The sequence below is a fragment of the Balaenoptera physalus genome, assembly GCF_965194825.1.
Source record: "Balaenoptera physalus genome assembly, chromosome: 16".
In the NCBI taxonomy this organism is placed as follows: Eukaryota; Metazoa; Chordata; class Mammalia; order Artiodactyla; family Balaenopteridae; genus Balaenoptera; species Balaenoptera physalus.
Genome location: NC_138898.1, coordinates 51,328,492 through 51,352,320, shown reverse-complemented (window position 1 = coordinate 51,352,320; position 23,829 = coordinate 51,328,492). Strand labels below are relative to the sequence as shown.

Here is a 23,829-nt window from a genome sequence, read left to right as displayed (position 1 = left end):
TTTAAAAAATTGAAGTATAGTTGATTTACAATGTTGTGTTAGTCAAAACACTTTAAAAGGTGTATACTGAAATCCACTTTTGTGATGGTGTTATTTGTTTTTCCTGCAGTTTTGTCATCTTTTGGTTTGCATATTTTGAGGCTATTTGATTAGGTGCATGCAAGATTAAAATAGTTGAATCTGGGGCTTCCCTGGTGGTGCAGTGGTTGAGAGTCTGCCTGCCAATGCAGGGCACACGGGTTCGAGCCCTGGTCCGGGAAGATCCCACATGCCGCCGAGCAGCTGGGCCCGTGAGCCACAATTACTGAGCCTGCGCGTCTGGAGCCCGTGCTCCGCAACAAGAGAGGCCGCGATAGTGAGAGGCCCGCGCACCGCGATGAAGAGTGGCCCCCGCTCTCCACAACAGGAGAAAGCCCTCGCACAGAAACGAAGACCCAACACAGCCAAAAATAAATAAAATTTAAAAAAAAAAAAAGCTTTGAAAAAAAAATAGTTGAATCTTACTGTGAACAAAACCCTTTTGAATACAATGACTTCTCCATCCTTAATATTTTTTCCCTTAAACCTTATACTGTAACTATATCAGCTTTATGTTGGTGTTAGCCTACATATTTTCCCACACTTTTACTTTCAACCTTTACATGTCTTTGTATTTCAAGTGTATTGTTTCTAAATAGCATAAAAATGGATTTTCATGAAATCCTATTTGATTTTCTCTTTTAACTAATAAATTTAATCTTTATAGTTATTGTGATAATAACTTGTTTGAATTTGTTTCTACATACTATTTTTAAAATAAATTTTAATTTTGGAAAGATTTTAGATTTACAGAAAAATTGCAAAAATAGTACAAACATTCCCATATACCCTTCCCCAAGTTTCTCCTTGGGTTCATATCTTACATAACTATGATACATTTGTCAAAACTAAGAAATTAACATTAGTACATTGTTATTAACTAAATCACAGCCTTTTTTTTTTTTTTTTTTTTTTGCACCATGCCGCATGGCATATAGCATCTTAGTTCCCTGACCAGGGATCAAACCCGTGTCCCCTGCATTGGAAGTGTGGAATCTTACCCACTGGACCACCAGGGCAGTCCTACCTTTTGACTTGCTTTGACCAATAGGTAATGGTAGAAAGAGAGTTCTGGGGGTCTCAGCCTAGGCCTTAAAAGGACTGACAGCTTCCACTCCTTCCCCTGGGGCAGCCAGCTGCCATACTATGTAGTAAGCTGGGCTAGACTTCAGAATGTTATGATGTCATGTACAGAGACAGAAGCCACATGGAGAACCACAGAGGGGCCAGACCATCAGTGTAGCCTTCTTGGATCTTTGCTCAGCCCAGTTTCATACAAGCAATTTTGTGAACCAAGCCAAACCACCTAGAGCAAAGAGCCCAGGGCCCAGCTAAGCCCTGCCTGAACTCCACAGAATAATGAGAAATAATAAATCATTTTTGTTTTACACCATTGAGTTCTGAAGTGGCTTGCTACACAGAAATAAATAATTGACCTGCTTTACCATAAAATGGATTTCTTTATATGAGGCAAAGTTGTGCAGGATTCCATGTCAGTAAATCAGGCATCCTGCAGGCCTTTGGGTGTGAGGGCACTGCAGTCAGAACAAGCAAATACACATCTGGATTTGTGGACAGTTCCAGTGGTATGAATCACGGTCCCCTAGTGTCCGCTGTACGAATGTGTCAGAGGCTCATTGTCAGTCTTGGAAGTGGCCAGGGCTAGAGCAGTCTTGGTGGATGGCAGACTGTGAACTCAGGGACCACCACCAAGTAGTAGTCACAGAACCTAACAGTAACTCCATGCTTCCTTTAACTTTCACAAGTCATGTGACAGACACCATTTTCACAGGTGTAAAAAAACAGTCTGAGAGTAGCTAAAGAATACGTTCCCAGTTTCAAGGCTAGAAAGAAAACACGGGATTTATTTTCTTGTTTTGTATTGTCTACATTTATTTCACTTTATTGCGGTTTAGCCTCAGCGGAGCACGTAAGTTTTGGGCTCCACACTAAAATCAGGGCTGGGACTTTGGCCCCGCCCCTTGCACAGCTTGCTTGCTCATCAGAGGCTCTGGCTCCGCCCCCAGACTACATTTCCCAGCAGGCCACGCGCCGGCGCCGACGCAATTCCTCCCGGCGTGCCCCGCGGCGGGAAGAAGCCGAGCGGGTTCGAGGCCGACGCGACCCTTCTTCGTTGCCGCCGCGACCCTTCTTCGTTGCCGCCGCGCTGCCGCCGCCGCCCCCGCCGCCGCCGCTGCCGCTGTCTGAGAGAAGCCGTCGCGGCCGCTCCTGCCGCTCCCTCCGGCCACCATGTCCGCCCAGGCGCAGATGCGGGCCCTGCTGGACCAGCTCATGGGCACGGCCCGGGACGGTGAGTAGGGGCGGCCGGCCAGGCGGGGGCTGGGGCGGGAGCAAGGCGAGGCCGCCGGGCGGCCTGAGGCGGGGGGCCGCGACCGTCTGCGCCTGCGCGGGCGTCCTCCCCTCCCCCGCGCGCCGACCGGGGGCGCCGGGCCTTTGTTTGAGCTCTTCACGCAGGCTGGGTCCCCGGCGGGCTCCTCCCTCGGAGCCCGCGTCGTCGGTGGGGCGCCAGCCCCCTCCCCGTTGACCTTCCTGCGATTTCTCCGCCCCCACTCCACCCCCGCGGCCCCCGCCGCCCCTCGAACCGGGAGTAGGCGAAGGGCTGCAGCCAGCGTGGGCTCAGGGCGCTGGCAGCGGGCTGGCGGAGCTCCTCCGCGCAAGGGAGCCGGATGGCCTGGAAACCCCGGCCGTTCTTGTTCTGTACCGTTGCAAGGGGAGCCGTAAATTGAGCTTTTCTAACGTGGGTTCCTGCCGCGTGCTTTTCCAGCCCCCTTTTCCTCTAGTCACACAGGAGAGCCTCTGTTTAGCCAGCGCTTGGCAGTCGTTAGGTAGGTTGTACTGTAGGGAGGAGCGCAAGATCTTGATGGTTGTCTCAGGAGAAAGCGGTTGCATCTTTGCAAAACTATATACCTGCTGTGGTTTGTGTTTTCTTTTCTACCGAAGTAATGAAGTTGTAAGTTCACACTGGCACATTCGCAGGGCTGTGCAGATTGTTTGCACTTTATTTCATAGGCGAATAAGTGCTTTTTAGCTTTCTTTGTATATTGAGTTGCTTTTGAATTGCTTCCCATATTTTTATTTCATACAAACTGAACAATTGTGGCCCCTCTATTTTATTTATAAAGGTTCAGTGTATCTTTGCCTGCCTACATCAATCTGCAAGGGAGTTGCAGAAAAGCCTCATGTTCATCGAGCCGTGAGTCACAACCAATTTCTAAGCTGTTATAACAAAAAAGTGTTTGCTTTTTTTCACAAGTAACTTTAAAAGTGTAGTTTAGAAAGAAAACATTTTCAATAAAAAGACACTACATTAATCCTGGATGCTTGCAAATCCTAAAATATATTCCTCCTTTAGTATTACACAGCTCTGTGTCATATACACAGATTAGCTTTAAAATTTGTCACATTCCACTTTGCCTTTACTTTTATGTATCATTCCCCTGACTTCCTTACTGCAGGTTGGGCAAGAAAACTTTTCCTTTAAAACTTTTCAACAGCGGGCATAAAATTCTGCAGCTGAGGTCTTGAAGAATGCAGATGGGTACAGTATGTGTTGGAACTCACAGTGTGTATTGACTAACCTAGTTCCTTTTTTGCCTTTTTTTTTTTCTTCTTGGTATTGTTAAAAGTGACTCTCAGGTGCCAACTGTCTTTTTTAAGGGTGGGGGTTAAAGAGGGATAGGTAGACTAGGTTCAGATTATTTATCAGTCAGTAGTAGAGAGAGAAAGCTTTCTTCATATAATTTTGGGCAAAATACTGCCTATACGTTGGTCTATAGCAAAATGATTAGACTAATAAGTAGCTTTTGTTGGAAACTACCAGCTTTAAGTCATACATGGTGATTCATCGCCTTCTGATTAGCATGGGTTTTGGTATCTCATTGCCCACATGTATGTGTGGGGCTAATGGCCGTTTGGTGCTCAGGATTTTACTTCTGACTCCTTGACTTCTTTGGCACAATGACGGAGTCACGTCTCTTTAAGTGTGATTCTTCATGATATATTTAGCATCAAAAATCATCTGTATTTCGTTCCAGTTGTAAATACCTCTAGATCAGCTTTTCAGTGTATTTGGTAGTCTGCAAATCATCCAGGTGAATTGTACCGGATATGCTTTTGTGCTTAATGTGATAATATTGTCTTATTTAAAACCACACATGAATTTCAGGAGACGAAACCAGACAGAGGGTCAAGTTTACAGATGACCGTGTCTGCAAGAGTCACCTTCTGGACTGCTGCCCCCACGACATTCTGGCTGGGACGGTAGGTACATTTGGGGGGGATGTCATAGGACATTCAGACATGTATGCTGTGTGGGCACTGAAGGTTTTTCAGGTTGAATTCTGTTTTCTTTTACCAGGCAGAAATTACCTACTGCCCTTCAAGTGATAGGTTCTGTTAATGTGGTGGAATTTTATATAATGACATATTTCACTTCTATAAAGTTCTCCTTGCAAAGTTATCAGGTTTTTGTAGGGTCATTTATACTGAGGTATTCACAGTTAAGTAGTGCAAATACTAGTCTCCTTTGGCTTTAGCAAAAAGAGTATTTCAGGTCAGCCTGTAACTCTAAGATTCTAGGTTGGTTTGTTTTCAGGTTAAACACATGTTAGACTTTTGATCTACTGAGGTATGTTTCTTCCCCAGATTTTTAGGTTTTTGAAAAATCAGGACTAACATCGATTTGCAATTTCGTGTTATACCACCCTTTCAAGAAATCGGTACATGATCCAATAAGTATAGACCTCTCTACTTCTAAGTGAAGTGTAAAATTCTAAGTGAAATTTTAAGTTCACTTCAAATGAACCAAACAGATAAATGCTAGTTTTGCAGAATGTGCATTTATTCAAAATTAGGTAGGATTTAAGAAGACTAAAGAGTGTTGGATTATCTACCGTGATTCAGCCACTTACAGAAAACGAGTCCTGTAAACACCATCACCATTTTAAGATTTCACAGCTCCCTCCTGGAATGTCTACTCATTTTAAGGGTCAAATGTGCATGTGCTGGGGAACGTTTTCTTCATAATTAATTGTTGCTTTTATTATTACCATTTTGGGGGAGAAGCGTCTGGAAAACTGCTCAGTTGTATTGAATCTTCTCAAGCTGGCTCTTCTGACAGCAAATAGGAAATGAAAGCCAAGCCTTGTGCCTTTGTTAGCTGAGGTTTTGCCTGCGGTTGACCTGGTATAGGAAAACATTATAACTAGTGTGTGCTCCAGATTGTTGTGGGTGCCATCACTGTAGACTACTGGCTTCCACTGGTCATAAGCAGTCAGCGGTAGGATACTCCTGTAGGAGGCATCATAACCTGGAATTGCTGGTAGGTCTCAGTGGAAGAAGTCAAAGGGAGTAGAGAGACATGCACCAGAGTGAAGCAGTTCAACCATATTTTTCTTGATTGGATCCCTATGTAGCATTGTTCCAGAATGCTGGTGAATGAGGGCATTTCCTACAAATGTTTATTGTGTTAGGTATAGGTTCATTTGCCAGATATTTGTTGGACACATACTCTGTGCCAGGCACTGGGGGTGTGGTACCAATAAGAAAAAATTTTTACTCTCATCTAATGGAGGAACAGGACAGACAGTAAGTAATGAATGAGTAGGTTCTGGACTGTTGGATAGGGTGATACGGAAAGGCCTCTCAGGAACATGGGAGCAGAGACCTGAGTGGTGAGAAAAAACACACGTGTGCGTTTGGGGGATTAATGCTCCAGGTGGATGCTGGAGCAGAGGGAAGCAGGGGTGCCTTGGGTGCCTCTGGGCTGGTGTACTTCAGGGGGAGGGAGAACAGAGGCTGTGAAACCAGAGCAGTGATGAGAGGCCAAGGACTGCTCAGCATCACTCCGTCCCGCGTGGGTTACAGGGCAGCTCAGACTGAGGAGGAGGGAGCCCAGGAGACCCATGTTCATGTGAGGGTGCCGTGAACAAGTGTGCGGGGTCGTGAGGTCAGTTGAGATGAGGGTTGGGAACTTGGATGGAGGGTGTTGTAAAGGTTGAGCCTTACTGGTGTGGGCTTCGTGGAGGTGGCAAGTGAGAGGTAGAGTTTGTGTTGTGTTAAATTGGAATGAATATAATTCTTTAGAACACAGATGCAAGGTGAAAATGGTTATAACCCTCAGCTTGCCAAGGAGTGCTCCACACCCAAATTTTTGCTCAGAACCGTCTCCTGTCAGTAGGAGTGAGACAATGGAGGAATGGAAGCAGTCATTTTATTGAGACTTGATGGGAAAATGTATTGATTAGTAAGAGCGGAGGGATAGCTGGAGGGAAGGTAGTGTAACTTGTCTCGGTGGAAGAACTGTGGTTTTCTGAAGGTTCTAGAAGGAGCATTTATTTGCCCTTCCCTGTCTGCAGTGTGAGACCACTGGAGGGTAGAGAACACAGATGTTTGTTCAGTAAAAAAAAAAAGGGGGGGTCTGACATGCTGGATTTGACAGCCATTTGGAATATTTTGGAAGAAGTTTATGAGTGTGGTATTTCAGCTCTGCTTGGTGTTTGGCTGCCAGGGGAATTGGCCAGTACTTCCTTGCCTCCTTGGCAAAGCTGAAAAGCTACCTCCAGAGTAACCATGGAACCCCAGGCCTGTCTTCACTTGCTTTAGCAGTGGCTGCTTGAGAGCTCCCACCTGAAGGAGGATATTGGTGAATTTTGCTTTATGTGTGGTTCCCTAATGTTGAGATTTTCTTGACAGTTGAAGTTTTTAGAATGGAAATTGATTTGGAGTTAAAATTATGGTACTCAGCGGTTTCGGTGCTTGCGGCATCTGGAGGTGGTTTTTCTTTGAGTAACAGAATTTCGTTAGCTTTTAAAGAATTTCTGATAGCTATCTTTCATTTTTCAGTTGTTGCACTTAGTTTTGTTTGTGGAAGCTATATATTTTTAAAGAATTATATTTGCTATTTAAAAGAGTGAAGGAAGCAAAAGTTGTCAGCTTTACAGCGATAGCAATTTTAGCTGCAACTTTGGCTTTTGGAACTTCTGTTTCCCACCTCTGGATTCCCCATGTAACCAACATGCATAAACTACACAGGACTTCGGAGTAAGCATAATGAAGGAGAAAAGAGCTTTTGGCATGTAGCCTTCAGTCAAAATGAAGATAAACTCCGCCCTAGGCAGTCCCCTCATGGCTCTGTTACTGGGATACTGAAGGAAATTTTGTTAAGAGCATGGCCACACTTTCTGAGATTCGGACCCAGGAGTCAGGCACTGCGAGCCTCTCTCATGTGCCTAAAAACTAAAATATTGAGGGTTTTGTAACCCGTGAAGATTTTTTTAATCTCATTTTGAACACACTTGTAGTTAGAGCTTAAAGGAGTTCCTGAACTCCATCATTCTTTGTTTGCTAGTCGTACTTGTGACCAACAGCTTGGGTTCCCGAGGTGTCTCCTTACTGGGCTGTTGGGTTTTGTTAACTTGCATTCTCTGACTTATTAGTCTGACCCTCAGCATCCAAACGTCCCTATTGCTGTTTAGATGATCAGAGGCAGGGGTGGGGGTGGGGGTGTCCCTGTACAGGGTCCTCTACTTAGGATTTAGATAAGAAATATGCACTGCTAATTGTTCTGTACATGCTCACAACATCTAATAGCACATCAGGCGAATCTTACTGGTAACACAAATAATTAGTTTTGTTAAAAGAGCCTTTTGTTTTTCAAATGGGGCAAGTGAGTGGTCCAGTCTGTGTTCCCAGTTATGTGTCCAGAGCCATTTAGCAGGTTAGGAGAATTGCTTTGGCTCTGAATCAGCTGTTCTGCTTTATTTCCTTTGGTATACAGAGAGCTACACAAAGCCTGGTGTTAGGTTATGTTGTAATTTCCAAAACCTGGTTTCTCTCTGTTCTTGTTTTTCCTCTTTTTGTCTCTGTAGCATCTTGAGTAGTCAAGACTGCAAGAAGGAATGCATGGAAACTTGCTGCTATCAGTGATACTTTCGTTTCCTGGCCTCTTCCTTGCCACCCTCTCACCCTTCATGCTGCTATTCACTGAATAACATTTCTTATGTGACTAATGCAGTAATAAAACTGGCAAAAGCTAAATAATGAAAACATCACTAGTCTGTTTCTGGTTCTATAAGAGATATAAATCATTACACTTAAATGCATCTGTTCTGAGTGTCATATAGTCATGATGGTATCAATAAAAGGAAAATAAGGCTTTTTAGCCATATTGTTTTTTAATTTTCTTATCATAGTTAACATCCAAAATATTGTTTATTTTGATGACAGCTAAAACACCAGGTCACGTGCTTCCTACAAATGGGTGGATGTTCATGTGTAAATTTTTGTTTCTTTCTCACAGCGCATGGATTTAGGAGAATGTACCAAAATCCACGATTTGGCCCTCCGAGCAGATTATGAGATTGCAAGTAAAGAAAGGGACCTCTTTTTTGAATTGGATGTAAGTTTTATTTTGTGTTAATTATTCCCTACTGTGAAGAGCCAAATACTGCACTAACAAGAATAATGTAACCTACGTAAGTTATGAAGCAGAATAATGAAATAGATGTCATTCCACCGCTCTCTGGCTGGGAGCTAGAACGTGGCCAGTACCAATTTGTGTCTGTGTGTCTGCCATCCCTATTCCGTTCTATGTTTTGTACGTATCATTTTCTTTAAAAATGTTTCTTGTTACATATTTTATGATTCCTTGGACATTGTGTTTATTCTTCTTTTTGAGTCTTATAAAAATGGTTTCATAGCATAGGTAATCTTTAATAACTTTTTTCCTTCAGTGTTATGTTCCAGTGTACATATTTTGTTGAGTCTGGTTTGTTTGTTTTCATTACTGCTTGAGTATTCCCCAAACTATCCATTTTGTATTCATAGACAATTGGGTTGATACTAGTTTCTTTTTTTTTTTTTTTTTTAATTCTTAAACTATTATGAACAGTGTTATAAATGTTCTTGAATATCTTCTTGGTGCACGTGTACAAGGGTTTATCTAGGGTATATTCCTAGGAGAGGAATTGCTGGATTGTAGGAGAGGCACGTTTATTCTTGCAAGATCTGTAATGTTGTCTTTTTCTTTTTTCTCCCTGTTGTTTGAGAAAGTGTATCAGTTTACAGCCCTAATAGCAGTGTACACATCCTCACTAACATTTGGTATTGTCAGACCATTAAATTTTTGCAATTTAGTGGTTATAAAATGGCATTTCCTAACTTTATTGTCATTTTTGCCTCCCAAAGGAACCTTTTTTAGACCTTTTCCCCTAATTTGTCTACTTCCCTGCCATGAAATTTTGATACCACAGATACCCAGCATATCAGTTTATGTGATCCTTTCCAGGCCACAAACCATTGTAATATCTAAGATTTTTTTCACTCTTCATGACAAGTTTTCATCCCTATCCCCATTGAGAATGCATGATTGTCACACCATTCTATTTATTTATTTGTTTGTTTATTTAGATTTTTTTTTTTGGCCGCACTGTGTTGCTTGTGGGATCTTAGTTCCCTGACCAGGGATTGAACCCAGGTCCCCTGCAGTGGAAGCGCCGAGTCTTAACCACTGGACTGCCAGGGAATTCCCATGGAGTCACTCTGTTAGTTTTTTCTTTTTCCAAGTCCTCCATCCCTGGTGTGACCAGAGGTCAGTGAGGGATTTGATGCCATTCAGGTTCCTCAGTGAAGACTGGGAAGGCACTGAGCTTGGTGGGAGGAAGTCAAGAGAAAAGCAAAACCAAGGAAAGACTTTTTTTTTCTGCCAATGGACATTTTAGAGGATATATTATAGCTAGAGTCAATTCTACTTAAATCAGTAATCTTAAAAAGTGATTAAAATTATCATTTCTTTTTCAAGTACAGTCTTCAACATCAGCGTTGAATCTTTGAATTAACTAAAAATGCCTTTAGCAACAAACAGCTCAACTAATAGATAGGGCTTGGAGATGGAAGTTTTCTTTATTGTGAGTTTTAATTCTTTAGTACCTGAAAAATGCTTATGTAAAGAGGCCATTACCTTGGGATATCAGAAACAGATAGATACACAAATGTGTAGGTTAAATTTTCAATTTTAGTAACGTAATTTTTTTGGATCACAAATCTAAGCATTTCTGCTACGTGAGAATGTCAGTGTACTTTTTAAATGCCCTGATGAATTTATGCTGAAGAATAGATTAATAGAAGAAATTTAGACTATAGAAAGACTGAAACATATATGGTAATTTAGTATTTTGTGAAAGGCATGTGTTCAGCCACTGTGGTGATGAGTTTTTCAGTGAACACTATTAGGAACTATGGATCAGCTAGTTGGGGGAAAAACCAGGTTGGATCCCCCAAAAGAGAATTTTGTTCTGTCATCTTGACATGTTATAAAGCCTAGAAGCTATAAGGGAAAGATGGATACATTTTTCTGAGTAGGGACTTAAAATATTAGCATATCAAAAATTCCTATACATAAAATAAGACAATTCAACTGGGACAAAATATTTGCAGCATATATGACGAAGGGCAAGTATGCTTTGTATATAGAATTCATCATGATTGAGAAGAACCATAACAATAGCTGAATAGAAAATGGGCGAAGAATAGAAAAGGACACTTTCTGGTAGGCATCTAATCCTATGGCAGATACTCACCCTCACTCAGAGCTATGGAGATGGAGAGTTAAGTAATCCTGATACACCTCCTGGGTAATTGAGCATCTGAAGATGTGAAAGCATATCCCAGCAGTGCTAGTTCTGAGAGTATATCTGACCGATACTTGTGCATATGCACAAAGATAAATTTGCTCCAGAATATTCCTGCAGCATTAGAGCTGCAGAAAGCCGGAACCCTGTAGGCTTCTTCAGTGAGAGCTTGGCTAAGTCATTGCTCTTCTTTACAATGGAATGATGTATAGCTGTGGAAAGAGGATTGAGTTCAGTGTAGTTCAGTGTATGTTGTTGTGAAATTATCTTCGAGATAAAGAGGAAAAGCAAGTGTGATATGATGGCTTCCGTAGTGTGATTTTTAAAAAGGAAGGACATTTATACTCATTGACGTGCCTAGATGTACAGAGTAGTTTTAGAAGAAACCAAGAGATTATGAACATTCTTGTCTTAGTTGGAGGGCTCGAGTGGGTCACGAGACCTTTTTGTATTGTGAAAATTTATCATTTGCAGGAATACCTTTTCCTGTTAAAGAGGTAACCACCTGTCCTTTCAACTCCTTAAAAATCATATTTGACCTTACAGATGGCTCATGTTGAAATGTTTGATAGCTAGTGCTGTAAACCTACGGAGGAGGGCCTCCTGTCCTGAAGAACGAAGGGTGACTTGGAGCAGCTGTGTTTGTGGGAGGGCAGTCTTGTCAGGAGGTTCTCAGCATGTCAAATGCTTGTATACGCTTGTTCTAGAACTCTGCTGGGACTGTATCTTAGTGATACGTGTTAATGGGTACACAGAAAAGGTGCCCATTGCAGCTTTTTTTGTGAAAGTGAAAGACTGAAGTGAAAAGAGGAGGATGTACTGGAACTGTTTATTAGTGGGGGCTACTTGCGTAAGGTGTGGTCCTGCCACACGGTGAGTGGTGCTTTGTGGAGCGCTAAGCAGGTACCTCTGGGTGTTAGGGAGAGTTTACCATAAAAAGGTTTTTTAAATAATGGCTTTAAGATATAATTCACAAGCCATAAAATTTACCCTGCCTTAAAATTTTTAATATATATATATATATATCAGTAGGGTTTAGATGTACATGGGTTTATTTATTTATTTACTTAATTTTATTTTTGCCTGCGTTGGGTCTTCGTTGCTGCGTGAGGGCTTTCTTTAGTTGTGGCGAGTGGGGGCTACTCTTCGTTGTGGTGCACGGGATGGGTTACTTTACTAGAGGTAAATGTGGCCTGACTTTAAAATACCAAACTAAAATAACTTTTTTTTTCCCTTAGTTATGCAGAATAAACTTAGAAGGAAAAAATAAAGTGCTTTTCCAGAATATAGATTTGTTAAAAGAATTTGATAAAAATCAATTTTTAAATCTCTTCGGTAGGTAACATAACTGTTACAGATTCGAGGTGAAAAGTCTCCCCTTTGCATGTGACTAGCCATCCAGTACCTGTCTTCAGAGGTCACCTGTATCTTTCAAAGATAGGCCATTCAGGATGAACAGATATATATATACATATATATATATATACACACACACACATATATATATATGTGTGTGTGTATATATATATATATGTATATGCATGTATGTATATACGTATATATATGTATGTATATAGGTGTATATATGTATATGTCAGAAAGGCTAGTTGTGATTTTTCTTGTCAAAATTGCAATTTTGGTAAATCACAACACCTCAGTAACTTTTTGGCCAGATGTGGCCAGTGAGCTGACTCTTGCTATCACTGACCTGTTGCTGCCTCCTGATGACCTGCTGTTGGTGCTAGGCTCCTAGCCTGCCACGTACGTAGCCCATGGGCTGTTCAGTTCCCAGGCGTGGGACCAGCAGCTCCCATGTTGAGGTTGGTTTCTGGAGGGACTACAGTGTAGTCATCACTATTGGAAGATGGACACAGGTTTTGTTTTCACAAGTTGTGAACCATCGCTAAATCATGACTTGTTCTGATTTTTCTTAATAACTTATATTTGTGTATCTCACCAAGTGTTTTGGTAGAATGCCTTCACTGTTGACAGTGAATCTGTGAGGTGGGCCAAACATTTATCTCCAAAGTCTCTGAAAGTATAATAAGATTGATGCCAGAATTAATGCAAGCAGCATCAAATGACGCTGGGAGAGGAATCATTCCATTTAGCATATCAGTCAGGGATATTTAGGAGCTATTTTTATCTAGGTTGTATTAGACAGCTGACAAAAAAAGTACAGCATTTATTTTGTCTTAATAATGAAAAAATTAAATATATTATTAATGTAACAGGCATTTGAATTATATTTTAAGCCATGTTTATCATACAAGGTTTTTTTTTTAATTTATTTATTTTTGACTGCGTTGGGTCTTTGTTGCTGCGTATGGACTTTCTCTAGTTGCAGTGAGCAGGGGCTACTCTTTGTTGTGGTGTGCGGACTTCTCATTGCGGTGGCTTCTCTTGTTGCGGAGCACGGGCTCTAGGTGCATGGGCTTCAGTAGTTGTGGCTCGTGGGCTCAGTAGTTGTAGCGCATGGGCTTAGTTTCTCCGTGGCATGTGGGATCTTTCCAGGCCAGGGCTTGAACCTGTGTCCCCTGCATTGGCAGGTGGATTCTTAACCATTGTGTCACCAGAGAAGTCCCTTGGTAAATCTTTTATAAGAGCTCATCAGCCCTTTATACAACTTTCAAATATTTATAGACTTTGAGTCCCCTCTAAGCAATTTGTAAGAAATTGTCCTAGAATATTTGCCTATGTATGAGAAGACTTAAGATGTTTATTGCATCGTTTTGGATTAGTGAAAAGTGAAAAAATGCAAATATGTATTCATTGTGGAATGGTTATGGTTGTGTTAAAATACAGTGAAACACAGCTATAGATATAGAAGATGCGTGTATTGATGTGAAAAATGAAAAAAGCTTGAAAAACTCCTAAATGGAGTAAAAATTGTTTGCTTGTATATGCATTTTAATACAATTTTAAAAGGTATATACCAAGCTCTTAAGTGATTATTTATTAGGGGAGGAGAAAGAATTATGCTTTCTTTTTCTTTTTTTCTTTTTTTGACTCATGGCGTTCAGGATCTTAGTTCCCCACCTGGGGGTCAAACCCGTGCACCCTGTAGTGGAACCACGGAGTCCTAACCACTGGACCGCCGGGGAATTCCGAATTATGCGAAATCGTGAAAAGTTATTAGGTCCAGTCAGGTTGCTAAAATATTTCTACCTTGTAACTTACTTCTACAAATCTCTATCTTAAGGAAGTACAGTGGCCTCTTACTAAACAACACAGGTTTGAACTGTGTGGGTCCACTTACATACGGATTTTTTTCAATAAATACATACTACAGTACTACACGATCCATTGCTAACCCCCTCATTGTTCAAGGGTCAACTGTGATTGAAAACACAGGCAAACACTGGTACACAAAGATGTTTGTGGTAGCTAGCATTGTTTATAAGATTGAAAAGTTGGATGCAACAAAAAAGGCTCAATGATGAATGAGCAAATTATAATGCACTCAAATGGTAGACTGTGCCCTTGAAACTGTTTGTGAGACCTGTTTAATGACTTAAAATTCCTTAGGAAATCATGAGCAAGACAAAGATAAAATTGTGTATACTGGAGATTTCTGTGTGCTCTCGTTGGAAGTGTGTGGCTGAATCAGAATTCATTGACTATCATAGAAAACGCCAAAAGCCCCCTTTCCCTGTGCCCCTCCCGCTCCCTGGAGGCAGTCCCTTACCACAGCTTTAAGGTGCAAGGAAGCAACAGCTTGCTGCTCAAGTGCCACAGGCTGACCTTGGATGGTCAGGGTTTTTTGTTCGTTTGTTCTACCATGGAGAATCTCAAACATCAAAAGGAGATGTAACAGTATAATGAATCTCCATGCACCCATCACTCAGCCTCAGGAATGATCAGCTCAGGGCCAACTGTGTTTCATCTTTGTACCCACTTCTCACAAATCTCAAAACAAACCTCACACATCCTGTCATTTCATCTGTAAATATTTCAGTGTTGCCATTGGCTTTTGAAGTTCTCTTTACTCTACATACAAAGATCTGGTATTATATTTGGTTGTGACAGAATCTCCTTACTAGCATGTTTTTTTTTTTTTTTTTAACTGAAGTATAGTTGATTTACAGTGTTGCATTAGTTTTTGGTGTACAGCAAAGCGATTCAGTTATACATATATATAAATTCTTTTTCAGATTCTTTTCCATTATAGTTTATTACAAAATACTGACTATAGTTCCCTGTGCTGTACAGTAGGACCTTGTTTGTCTATTTTGTATATAGTAGTTTGTATCTTATTAGCATGTTTCTAAAAATATGTTGAGGAAAAATTTAAACATGCAGAAGTAAACAGAATAATATAAAGAGATGTCTGGGTTTCATCTCCCAGTTTTCAATGATTGTTGACGTGAAGACTCTTATTTCATCTTTATTCTTGTCTTTCCACACTGGATTATTTTACAGTAGTTCCTAGACATAGAATTTCATCTGTAAGTACTGCAAATAGTACATCTAGAAGATAATTTTATTTAAAGTATTGGTAATTTTTTTTTTTTTTTAATTTATTTATTTATGGCTGTGTTGGGTCTCCGTTTCCGCGCAAGGGCCCTCTCCAGTCGCGGCAAGCGGGGGCCACTCTTCATCGCGGTGCGCAGGCCTCTCACTATCGCGGCCTCTCTTGTTGCGGAGCACAGGCTCCAGACGCGCAGGCTCAGCAATTATGGCTCACGGGCCCAGTCGCTCCGTGGCATGCGGGATCCTCCCAGACCAGGGCTCGAACCCACGTCCCCTGCATCGGCAGGCAGACTCTCAACCACTGCGCCACCAGGGAAGCCCCAAAGTATTGGTAATTTAAGAAATAATTTTTTAACATTATCTAAGTCCTCAAATTTCCCAGACTATCTCAAAAAGTATTTTTTTTACGATCATTTGTTTGACTCAGAATTCAAAATAAGAGCCACATGTTAAGATGTATTGTAAGTCTTTTAAAATCTGTTTGTTTGAAGAAATTAATTTTTAAGTCTCTCATATCCTGGACTTTGCTGATTGCATCCTTATAATGCAGTCTTTTTAACGTGTTTTCCTTTATCTTTGAAATTTCCTGTAACCTGGGAGTTAGATCTGGAAGCTTGATGGTCAGAATCAGGTTCTCGTTTGACAGAGTAGTTAGTGCAGGGGCCGGGCCAGGCACTGGCTGGTGCGTCACATCGGGTGGCAAAACGTCAGTGGAATTGGGTGTCACAGGCAGCCTGACCTGGTTGCACAGGCCCCCATCAGCCTTTGGCCTCATGCTTTAAGCAGCAGTTGAGGATTATTGCCTAGATCAGTTATGTCACTAGGGTTACTGCTTGTCAGTTGTTCATTTATTTATTTATTTGGTTGCATTGGGTCTTAGTTGCGGCACACGAGATCTTTCTTTGCGGCACGCGGGCTCTTTGTTGTAGCGCATGGGCTCACTAGTTGCAGCACACGGGCTCAATAGTTGCAGAGCACGGGCTCTCTAGTTGTGGCACGCAGGTGTAGTTTCCCCACAGCATAAGGGATCTTAGTTCCCTGACCAGGGATTGAACCTGCATCACCTGCATTGGAAGGCAGACTCTTCACCACTGGACCACCAGGGAAGTCCTGTCCGTAACTTAAAAACACGTAGAACACTCACGTGGTTAAGAGTTTGAGATATGAAAGGTATATTGTGAAGCCTGCCTCCTTCTCTGTTCTTCAGCCCCCTGGTTGGCCCCAGAGGTAACGAGTTGTTCGGTTTCTTCTCTTTCCTTTGGAGATTATGTGGATACCCGAGGGACATGTATCTCTACTTTTTATTTTATTTTATTTTTATAAATTTTATTTATTTATGGCTGTGTTGGGTCTTTGTTGCTGTGCACAGGCTTTCTCTAGTTGCGGCGAGCGGAGGCTACTCTTCGTTGCGGTCTGTGGGCTTCTCATTGCAGTGGCTTCTCTTGTGGAGCACAGGCTCTAGGCGCGCGGGCTTCAGTAGTTGTGGCACGTGGGCTCAGTAGTTGTGGCTCGCGGGCTCCAGAGCGCAGGCCCAGTAGTTGTGGTGCACGGGCTTAGTTGCTCCGCGGCATGTCGGATCTTCCTGGACCGGGGCTCGAACCTGTGTCCCCCGCATTGGCAGGCGGATTCTTAACCACTGCGCCACCAGGAATGCCCTCTATTTTTTAAAAAATTTATTTATTTATTTATTTATTTATTTTTGGCTAGGTTCGGTCTTCATTTCTGTGTGAGGGCTTTCTCTAGTTGCGGCGAGTGGGGGCCACTCTTCATCGTGGTGCGCGGGCCTCTCACTGTTGCGGCCTCTCTTATTGCGGAGCACAAGCTTCAGATGCGCAGGCTCAGTAGTTGTGGCTCACGGGCCTAGTTGCTCCACGGCATGTGGGATCTTCCCAGACCAGGGCTCAAACCCGTGTCCCCTGCATTGGCAGGCAGACTCTCAACCGCTGCGCCACCAGGGAAGCCCCTTCTATTTTTTTTTAAACACAAATAGTAGTCTGCTGCACACATGCTCTATATCTGTCCTCCCTTCCCTTTTTTTTGGTTTAAGTTTTCAGCATATCTTTGAGATTATTTCCTATCGTATAGTGTACTTCATCCTTTTGTGTCTACATAGTATTCCACAGGATATGTGTCTGTTTTATAGGACCATTCCCTGTTGATGGTCATAGTGCTGCACTGCACATTGGCACATTGTGAGTGTATCTAGGAAAGATCCCTAGAAGCGGGACTGTTGGCCCAGAAAGGATGTGCTTTTGTCGTTTTGGTAGATAGTGTCATGGAATTCTCCAGAGGGGTGAATGATCCCGCCAGTGATGTGTGAGGGTTCCCATTTTCACATCTTCACTAACAGAGCAGCGAGTTACCAAACTTTCAGTTTTTGCCAATCAGAAAGGTGTAAAAAGGTATTTCTTTGTGGGCCTGACAGGGTTGTCATAAAGGTGTTTCTTTGTATAGGTGTTCGCTGCCTAGATCCTCAGCTTGGGCTGATGGCTGGGACCTCTGGCACTTTTCCACCCCAAATTCAGGTTATCTGGGAGAAAGTGCCTCACCATTGGCTCCTTCTAGCCCAGTACAGCCTCATCCTGACTGCACCAGGGCCAGGCCTTGATTTCTTGAGAGTGTTATATCCAGGAATTCCCTAGGAGAGGGAATTGGTCATTTCTATAAATACATCTCAAGTTTTTCAACTTGGACACAGATACACAGAACATTAAGGTTACAGGGCAGCCTGTTTCTTCAGTGTTCACATGTGGAAAATGTAAAGATTTGCTTCTCTCTAATTCAGTGAAAATATGGTTCACTTTTCCCCCACATTGTCTTGCTTTGTGATGTTTCATTTGACAGGTTTCCAGAGCAACACACCATATCAACTAATGGGACCAGTTCTGCTTACACCTGGTCTCTGTCTTACACGTGTGCAGTGTGACAGTCACGCTTTCTCAGTCAGGTCCTGGGTGAGAGTCCCTGTGCGACCCTGGGCAAGTTATTTTGCCCTTTGCTATTTTATATAAAGTGGGCTGGTGATAACTGCCTCAGAGCTGTGAGGACTAAGTGTAGGTACTTTGGAGTCAAACCACAAGGGTCTTTACATCCTGATGCCGTTGCTCAGGAGTTTGGAGACTGTGCCTCCATTTCTTCATCTGAAAATTGGGTACCTTGAGAGCCCCTGCGTGGCTGTATTGAGGCACACGTTTGCTGTGACTGTTCTGCTGACAGCATGGGCTCCTCTTAGGCTCACTGATGCTGCTAGGCAGGCAGGGTCAGGGAGAGCACCTCATGGTCCTGTGTGTGGACGGACAGCCTCCAGTGGCAGTGAGACCTGTGTGCCCCCCGTGCCAGCGGTGTGCTCAGGCCCCCTGAGTAGTTCATGGTTCATCACACCACCCCTGAGTTGCAAAGATGAATGACTTCCTAGTAAGTGGTATCTTGTGATTAAGACTTAATTTTTAGATTTGAGTACCTTTTTTTTTTTTAATCATTTAAACCTGCTTTGTTTTGTTTTTTGGCTGTGTTGGGTCTTCATTGCTGCATGCGGGCTTTCTCTAGTTGCGGCGTGAGGGGGCTACTTTTCGTTGCGGTGCACGGGCTTCTCATGCGGTGGCTTCTCTTGTTGCAGAGCACGGGCTCTAGGGGCGCGGGCTTCAGTAGTTGTGGCTCGCAGGCTCTAGAGTGCAGGCTCAGTAGTTGTGCACGGGCTTAGTTGCTCCGCGGCATGTGGGATCTTCCCGGGCCAGGGCTTAAACCTGTGTCCCCTGCATTGGCAGGCGGATTCTTAACCACTGCGCCACCAGGGGAACGCTAAACCTGCTCTTTGATTTAGGAACCAATCTAGAATTGAGAAACACATTGAAGAGAGTGAGGGGCAGTAGGACAGAGCCATCTTTTAAAGAACATGGCAGTTAAGAGACGTCTCTGCAGTATGTCTTGTCTGTGTTGTGAAGTTTACCATTTAATTTTTAGTTTATCAGATGTCCGAGTCAGTTTATATTTTGCTTAGATGCAGCTGGTTGCTTTGATTGGTAAAGGCACTGGCAGAACTGTCAATGTGTATTCCCCACTCAACCCCTGTTGAGCGGATCCCTGGTTGTGTTAGGTGTGAGATCCCTCTTTTTGGGTAGACAATAGAGGAACTCTGCATCAAAGTCTCAGCACATGTGCATGCATGACCCTTGGACCTCTCAGGCTGGTCTGTTAGAAGCTGTTGTTCCAGGTGAGCACAGGTGGTACGTGACCCGAGTCAGCTCACTGGCACTTTGATCCTGGCGAGTCCCCACCTTGTCAGCGGAGCTGGTCAAGTTGACATACTTCCAGGAGATGCAGTGCATGCATGCAAACAAATGCCAGTCATTGGCTTTCCTGCTCGTTTGATTTGAAGATAGTGAAATGTTTATCGAGAATATTTGGGGACCAATGACAGGAAAGAGGTCCTGAGTTCCAAGTGTGTGGAGTGAAATCTGGGAGTTGGCCTTGTGGGCAGTGGGGCTTGGCACCATCACGAGCCTCTTCCATGTCTTGACCTACTCCCTAGTATGCGTTCATTTGAAAAGAGGGGACTGTAATCCTCTCCAGTGTCCCTACTGTCCATTCCAGTGTCACACCAATCCTTGTGGAGTGCTCTCTCCTGACCATATTTGGAGGAAGAGACATAGATTATCACTCCTTGGTCCGTTGGCCTAACTTTCACCTGCCTTATTATCATTTCCACCCAGAACTTTCCTTTCTCTATTTTTCAGCGGTGGATCATTCACCTTGTCTAACCCCGTCATCCACTGCTAACCTCACTTGCTGTCTATGTAACATGATGCTGACTTCAGCAACTTGGGAGGTGCTACTTATCACTGGTCCTAGCCTGACAGTTGGGAAAGTAACGTCCTGTTTGTATGTTTATCTGAAGTTATGTTGGGACCTTTGACTAATTACGGCAAATTAAGTGCTTAGCATATGTGACTGCTTATTAATTAGTATTTTATTGATTCCCACCAACTCTTTTCAGAGTGTCTTTTCCTTTACCTTTTTGGGTAAGTAGTAACCAGTTTTCCCGCTACTTTAGACGGTGGGCAATAACTAAACGTGTTCACAGCTCTCAGTAACATTTGTTCTATTGTTTTGTTTTGAGGTGGAAGGGGGAACTCTACCCTCAGAACATGAGGGAATAATATTTACGTGGCTCACAAAGACCAGTGAGTACATCATCTGCATCTCCCACGACTCACTAGGAGAGGGCCTCTGACATTATTAGCTCAGTCCAGCCTTTTCTGACCCTCAGAGACCACTATTAGTTACGGCCAGGTGTTTTAATTTTCCTCAAAAATTTCTTGGAAATGTTGTTGAGGGATGGGGGTTCTTTTACAAATTTTGGAAATAAATAAATCAGATGAGAAGACCATGCTTTTGAGTGGTCATTTGGTTTAACAGAGACCCTTGATGGAATGTGATTGTGGACATGTTAGCTGTAGTGTAGCTTCAGATCTTCCCACTGAACCTACAGGCTTTAAGAACCAACCCAGGACTGTTATTTCCTGTCGAACACGTGAGTTCTGAGGTCGTAGGCATGTCACTGACTGTAGCTCTCTTCTTCTCCTGAGCTAGGCGATGGATCACTTGGAGTCCTTTATCGCTGAGTGTGATCGGAGAACTGAGCTTGCCAAGAAGCGGCTGGCAGAGACGCAGGAGGAGATCAGTGCAGAAGTTTCCGCAAAGGTATGCTGGGGAGGCCTTCGCCTCACATTGTTGTCGTAAAAACTGGGCTGCCACCGGGCTGGCAGTCACGGTCACTGCTGAGTGTGCATCTTTGGGGTGGATGGTACCCACCGCCTTGGCTGTTCCCAGTGAGGAGGGAAGGCCGTCGCTGAGCTCTTAGCCCCTCCCCGCACTGTGCGTGTGGGGTTTTTTTGTTTGTTTTGTTTTGTTTTTTGTGTGTGTGTGTGCACGTGTGCGTGTGTTTTAAAGTTCTTTTTTTTTTTTAACATCCCTATATAAAACAGGAAATGAGAAAAGTTAGCAGGGAAATGGTTAAACTATGGTGCATCCATATCATGGAAGAAGAAAGTAGATCTGTGTGGAATTGGCCTGTGTGTCATCTGGATGACCCTTGTCTCCTCTTCAACGGAACTCTCTTCAGTATCTTTTTTCCTTTCAGTTTTATAAAAGTATTTCTTAGGAAATAGTTGCAAACGGGATCAACGGTGCCGTTTTATTTCTGAAAACAAATCCCAATAATTAGGCATTTTGCTTAAATTATAAGTGTATGCATTTAGACCCATGCATTTTATTACCCTTACCCAGAAGATTGAACTGTAATAGAAGGCATAAAAAGAGATGGCCTAGAAGCTGACCCACATGATGGTCCTTGCAACCTGTTGGCAGTAACAGCGGTGCCACTGCTTTTACTGGAACGCGGTGCACAGGTCTAGTTATGATCAGTCTCAGTGGTGGGATTAAGGATGTCGTAATTGTTAGAATTCGCATGTCATCAGTGAGGGTTTCCAGCTGTTCTAATATTTTCAGTGGAACAGACCAGAAATGCAACAAGAGAAACACTCGTTTTCTTTGCATTAAAAAATCTGTTGTTTTTAGATGTCTCCTTACCTGATTGTTTCTCTCTCCTAGGCAGAAAAAGTACATGAGTTGAACGAAGAAATAGGGAAGCTTCTTGCTAAAGCTGAACAGCTAGGAGCCGAAGGAAATGTGGATGAATCCCAGAAGATTCTTATGGAAGTGGAGAAAGTCCGTGCAAAGAAAAAAGAAGCTGAGGTTGGTGACAAAAATGTCTTAGAGAGGGAGGAAGTAGTAACTCCAGAGAGTTGACCGTTTGGGCTAAAATTAAGCCATGCCTTCTTTTTTTGTATACATATTGGGAAGGAGTTGGAAATAGGGTGGTATATTGTCAGGATTGTACGGTTTAGAGTCAGCGCACACTGGGGTTTGTGTCTTCACTCTGCCCCTGTGACCCCGTGTGGCCTCAGACTAGGCACTTGCCAGCTCTGCGCATTATTCCCACGTGTAGAGTGCGTCCTGAGTATAACAGTCAGCGCAGGAGTGTTACTGAGCACCTCCTGTCTGTCCATCTGGCTCCCAGGGAGGGGGCAGCGTGGTGGGTGTTCAGCTGGTGTAATTGGGCCAGACTTGCTTTGCAGATGCTATGTACAGTGAGGCCTGGTGCTTAGTGACACTGTGTCCTCAGTAGAGAGACCCGTGCAGGTTGCGGGTGGTACCCAGGTGGTGTCCGCTAGGCTGCCAGGCCAGGACACACTGCTGTGTGGTGGAGAAGCTGAGTCAGGGACTCAATGTCTGTATCCATGACAACTATTTTCCTCCTAGATTATTTACTCTGTTGCATACTCCCTGGTTCTCAAATCTCACTGCTGGAATCGGAGATGGCTTGGGTAGGCTTCGAGAACGGTGGGAATGTTAGTCAGAGGAAGACGGGGCGGGTGTGTTCCTTTAGTAAGTGCTTGTCAAACTCCAGCTATGGGCCAGGCACTTCTCTAGTTGTGAGCAAGCCGGAAGACTCCCTCTCCTGTTGGAGATGGCACTGCTTTGGGGAGGGGGGCCAGGCAGAAGGGAATGTGAGCAACAGATAAGATTAATTCTGATGAAGACGGGTGCACTTGGGGGGTGCAGGGCGTGTCCAGGTAGGGCAGAGGGACCCTGGAAGGCCCTTAGCTGAGACCAGATGAGAAGGTTCTCAGAATGGTGGGTAGAGGTGAGATGGCGGAGTGGGCGGTGCCCCAGTGCAGGGCTGGTTTTGGTTGTTGCTGCACCCCCGGCTTGTCATGGTGCCTGATACATAGTAGCAGCTCAGCGATGACACAACGATTCTCAGCTGAACACACGAATCCTGCTGACTGCCTGTGGGTGTTCGAGCGAGGCCCACTGAGGCAATGGCGTGTGTGTGAAGAGTCGCAAGTCCTGCGTAGAAATCCTACACGGCTGTATACTAAACCCCTGTATACTTAAATGGGAAATTTGTCTTTACATGTAAAAAAAAAAAAAAGTCAGGCTCCCTCGGTTGCTGACAGCTCCAGCAGAAAAGCTAGAGGGTCAGGAAGGAAGCTCTGTGGCCTCTTAGCGAGTCCTGAGGCCAGGCCTTCCTGCTCTGAAGAGCAGAGCAGACACCAAAAACCCATGAGATGGCTCTGAGATTTATGCATAGGCTGAATAATTGTAGATGTGGGGTTCACCACTTGGATGGCTGCAGACAGCCAAGAGGGCAGCAGGATAGGGGACCCATGGCAACTTGTGCCCAGGACTCCAAGCATCCTTGCTAGAAGACAGTTGCAAGGACGCTCACAGCAGAACTGGTAAAATGAGCAACCGTCTGTAACCTAGAAAACCACCCATGGACAAACAGCCATGTGCCCCTGAAATGGAGTTCTGCAGCAGTGAACGAACTGAACACATCTGCCTGCAGCATCCTGGAGAGAGCTCGCCAGCAACACAGGTGGGAGAAAGACCTGTAACGCTGATGCAGGACTTCTAAATGCCCCAGGTGCACACACAGTTTATGGGTCCACATGTGCAATGAAGTACAGAGACAGCACTGAAGATTATGCTGAACGCACACGAATGCCTCTGGGGAGGGAGAGAACTGGCACTAGAGAGGGAAACATCAAGAACTGAATTTCCA

At 43.6% G+C, this 23,829-nt stretch overlaps 1 protein-coding gene across 3 annotated transcripts in view; it reads left to right on the top strand.

Moving 5' to 3' along the window:
• The first annotated feature begins 2,093 nt into the window (after positions 1-2,093).
• LUC7L (LUC7 like) overlaps positions 2,094-23,829 on the top strand; it is a 31,489-nt gene continuing 9,753 nt past the window's right edge. Inside the window, exons 1-6 of one of the 3 annotated variants that reach the window (XM_082431711.1) lie at positions 2,094-2,389; positions 3,222-3,292; positions 4,265-4,359; positions 8,399-8,497; positions 20,790-20,900; positions 21,810-21,953. In XM_082431711.1, coding sequence (XP_082287837.1) covers positions 8,402-8,497; positions 20,790-20,900; positions 21,810-21,953 — 351 coding nt within the window. In that variant the 5' untranslated portion in view covers positions 2,094-2,389; positions 3,222-3,292; positions 4,265-4,359; positions 8,399-8,401. Of the gene's footprint in view, positions 2,390-2,872; positions 2,925-3,221; positions 3,293-4,264; positions 4,360-8,398; positions 8,498-20,789; positions 20,901-21,809; positions 21,954-23,829 lie in introns of those variants that run through there. The other 2 variants (XM_082431712.1, XM_082431710.1) reach the window with 2 other exon arrangements.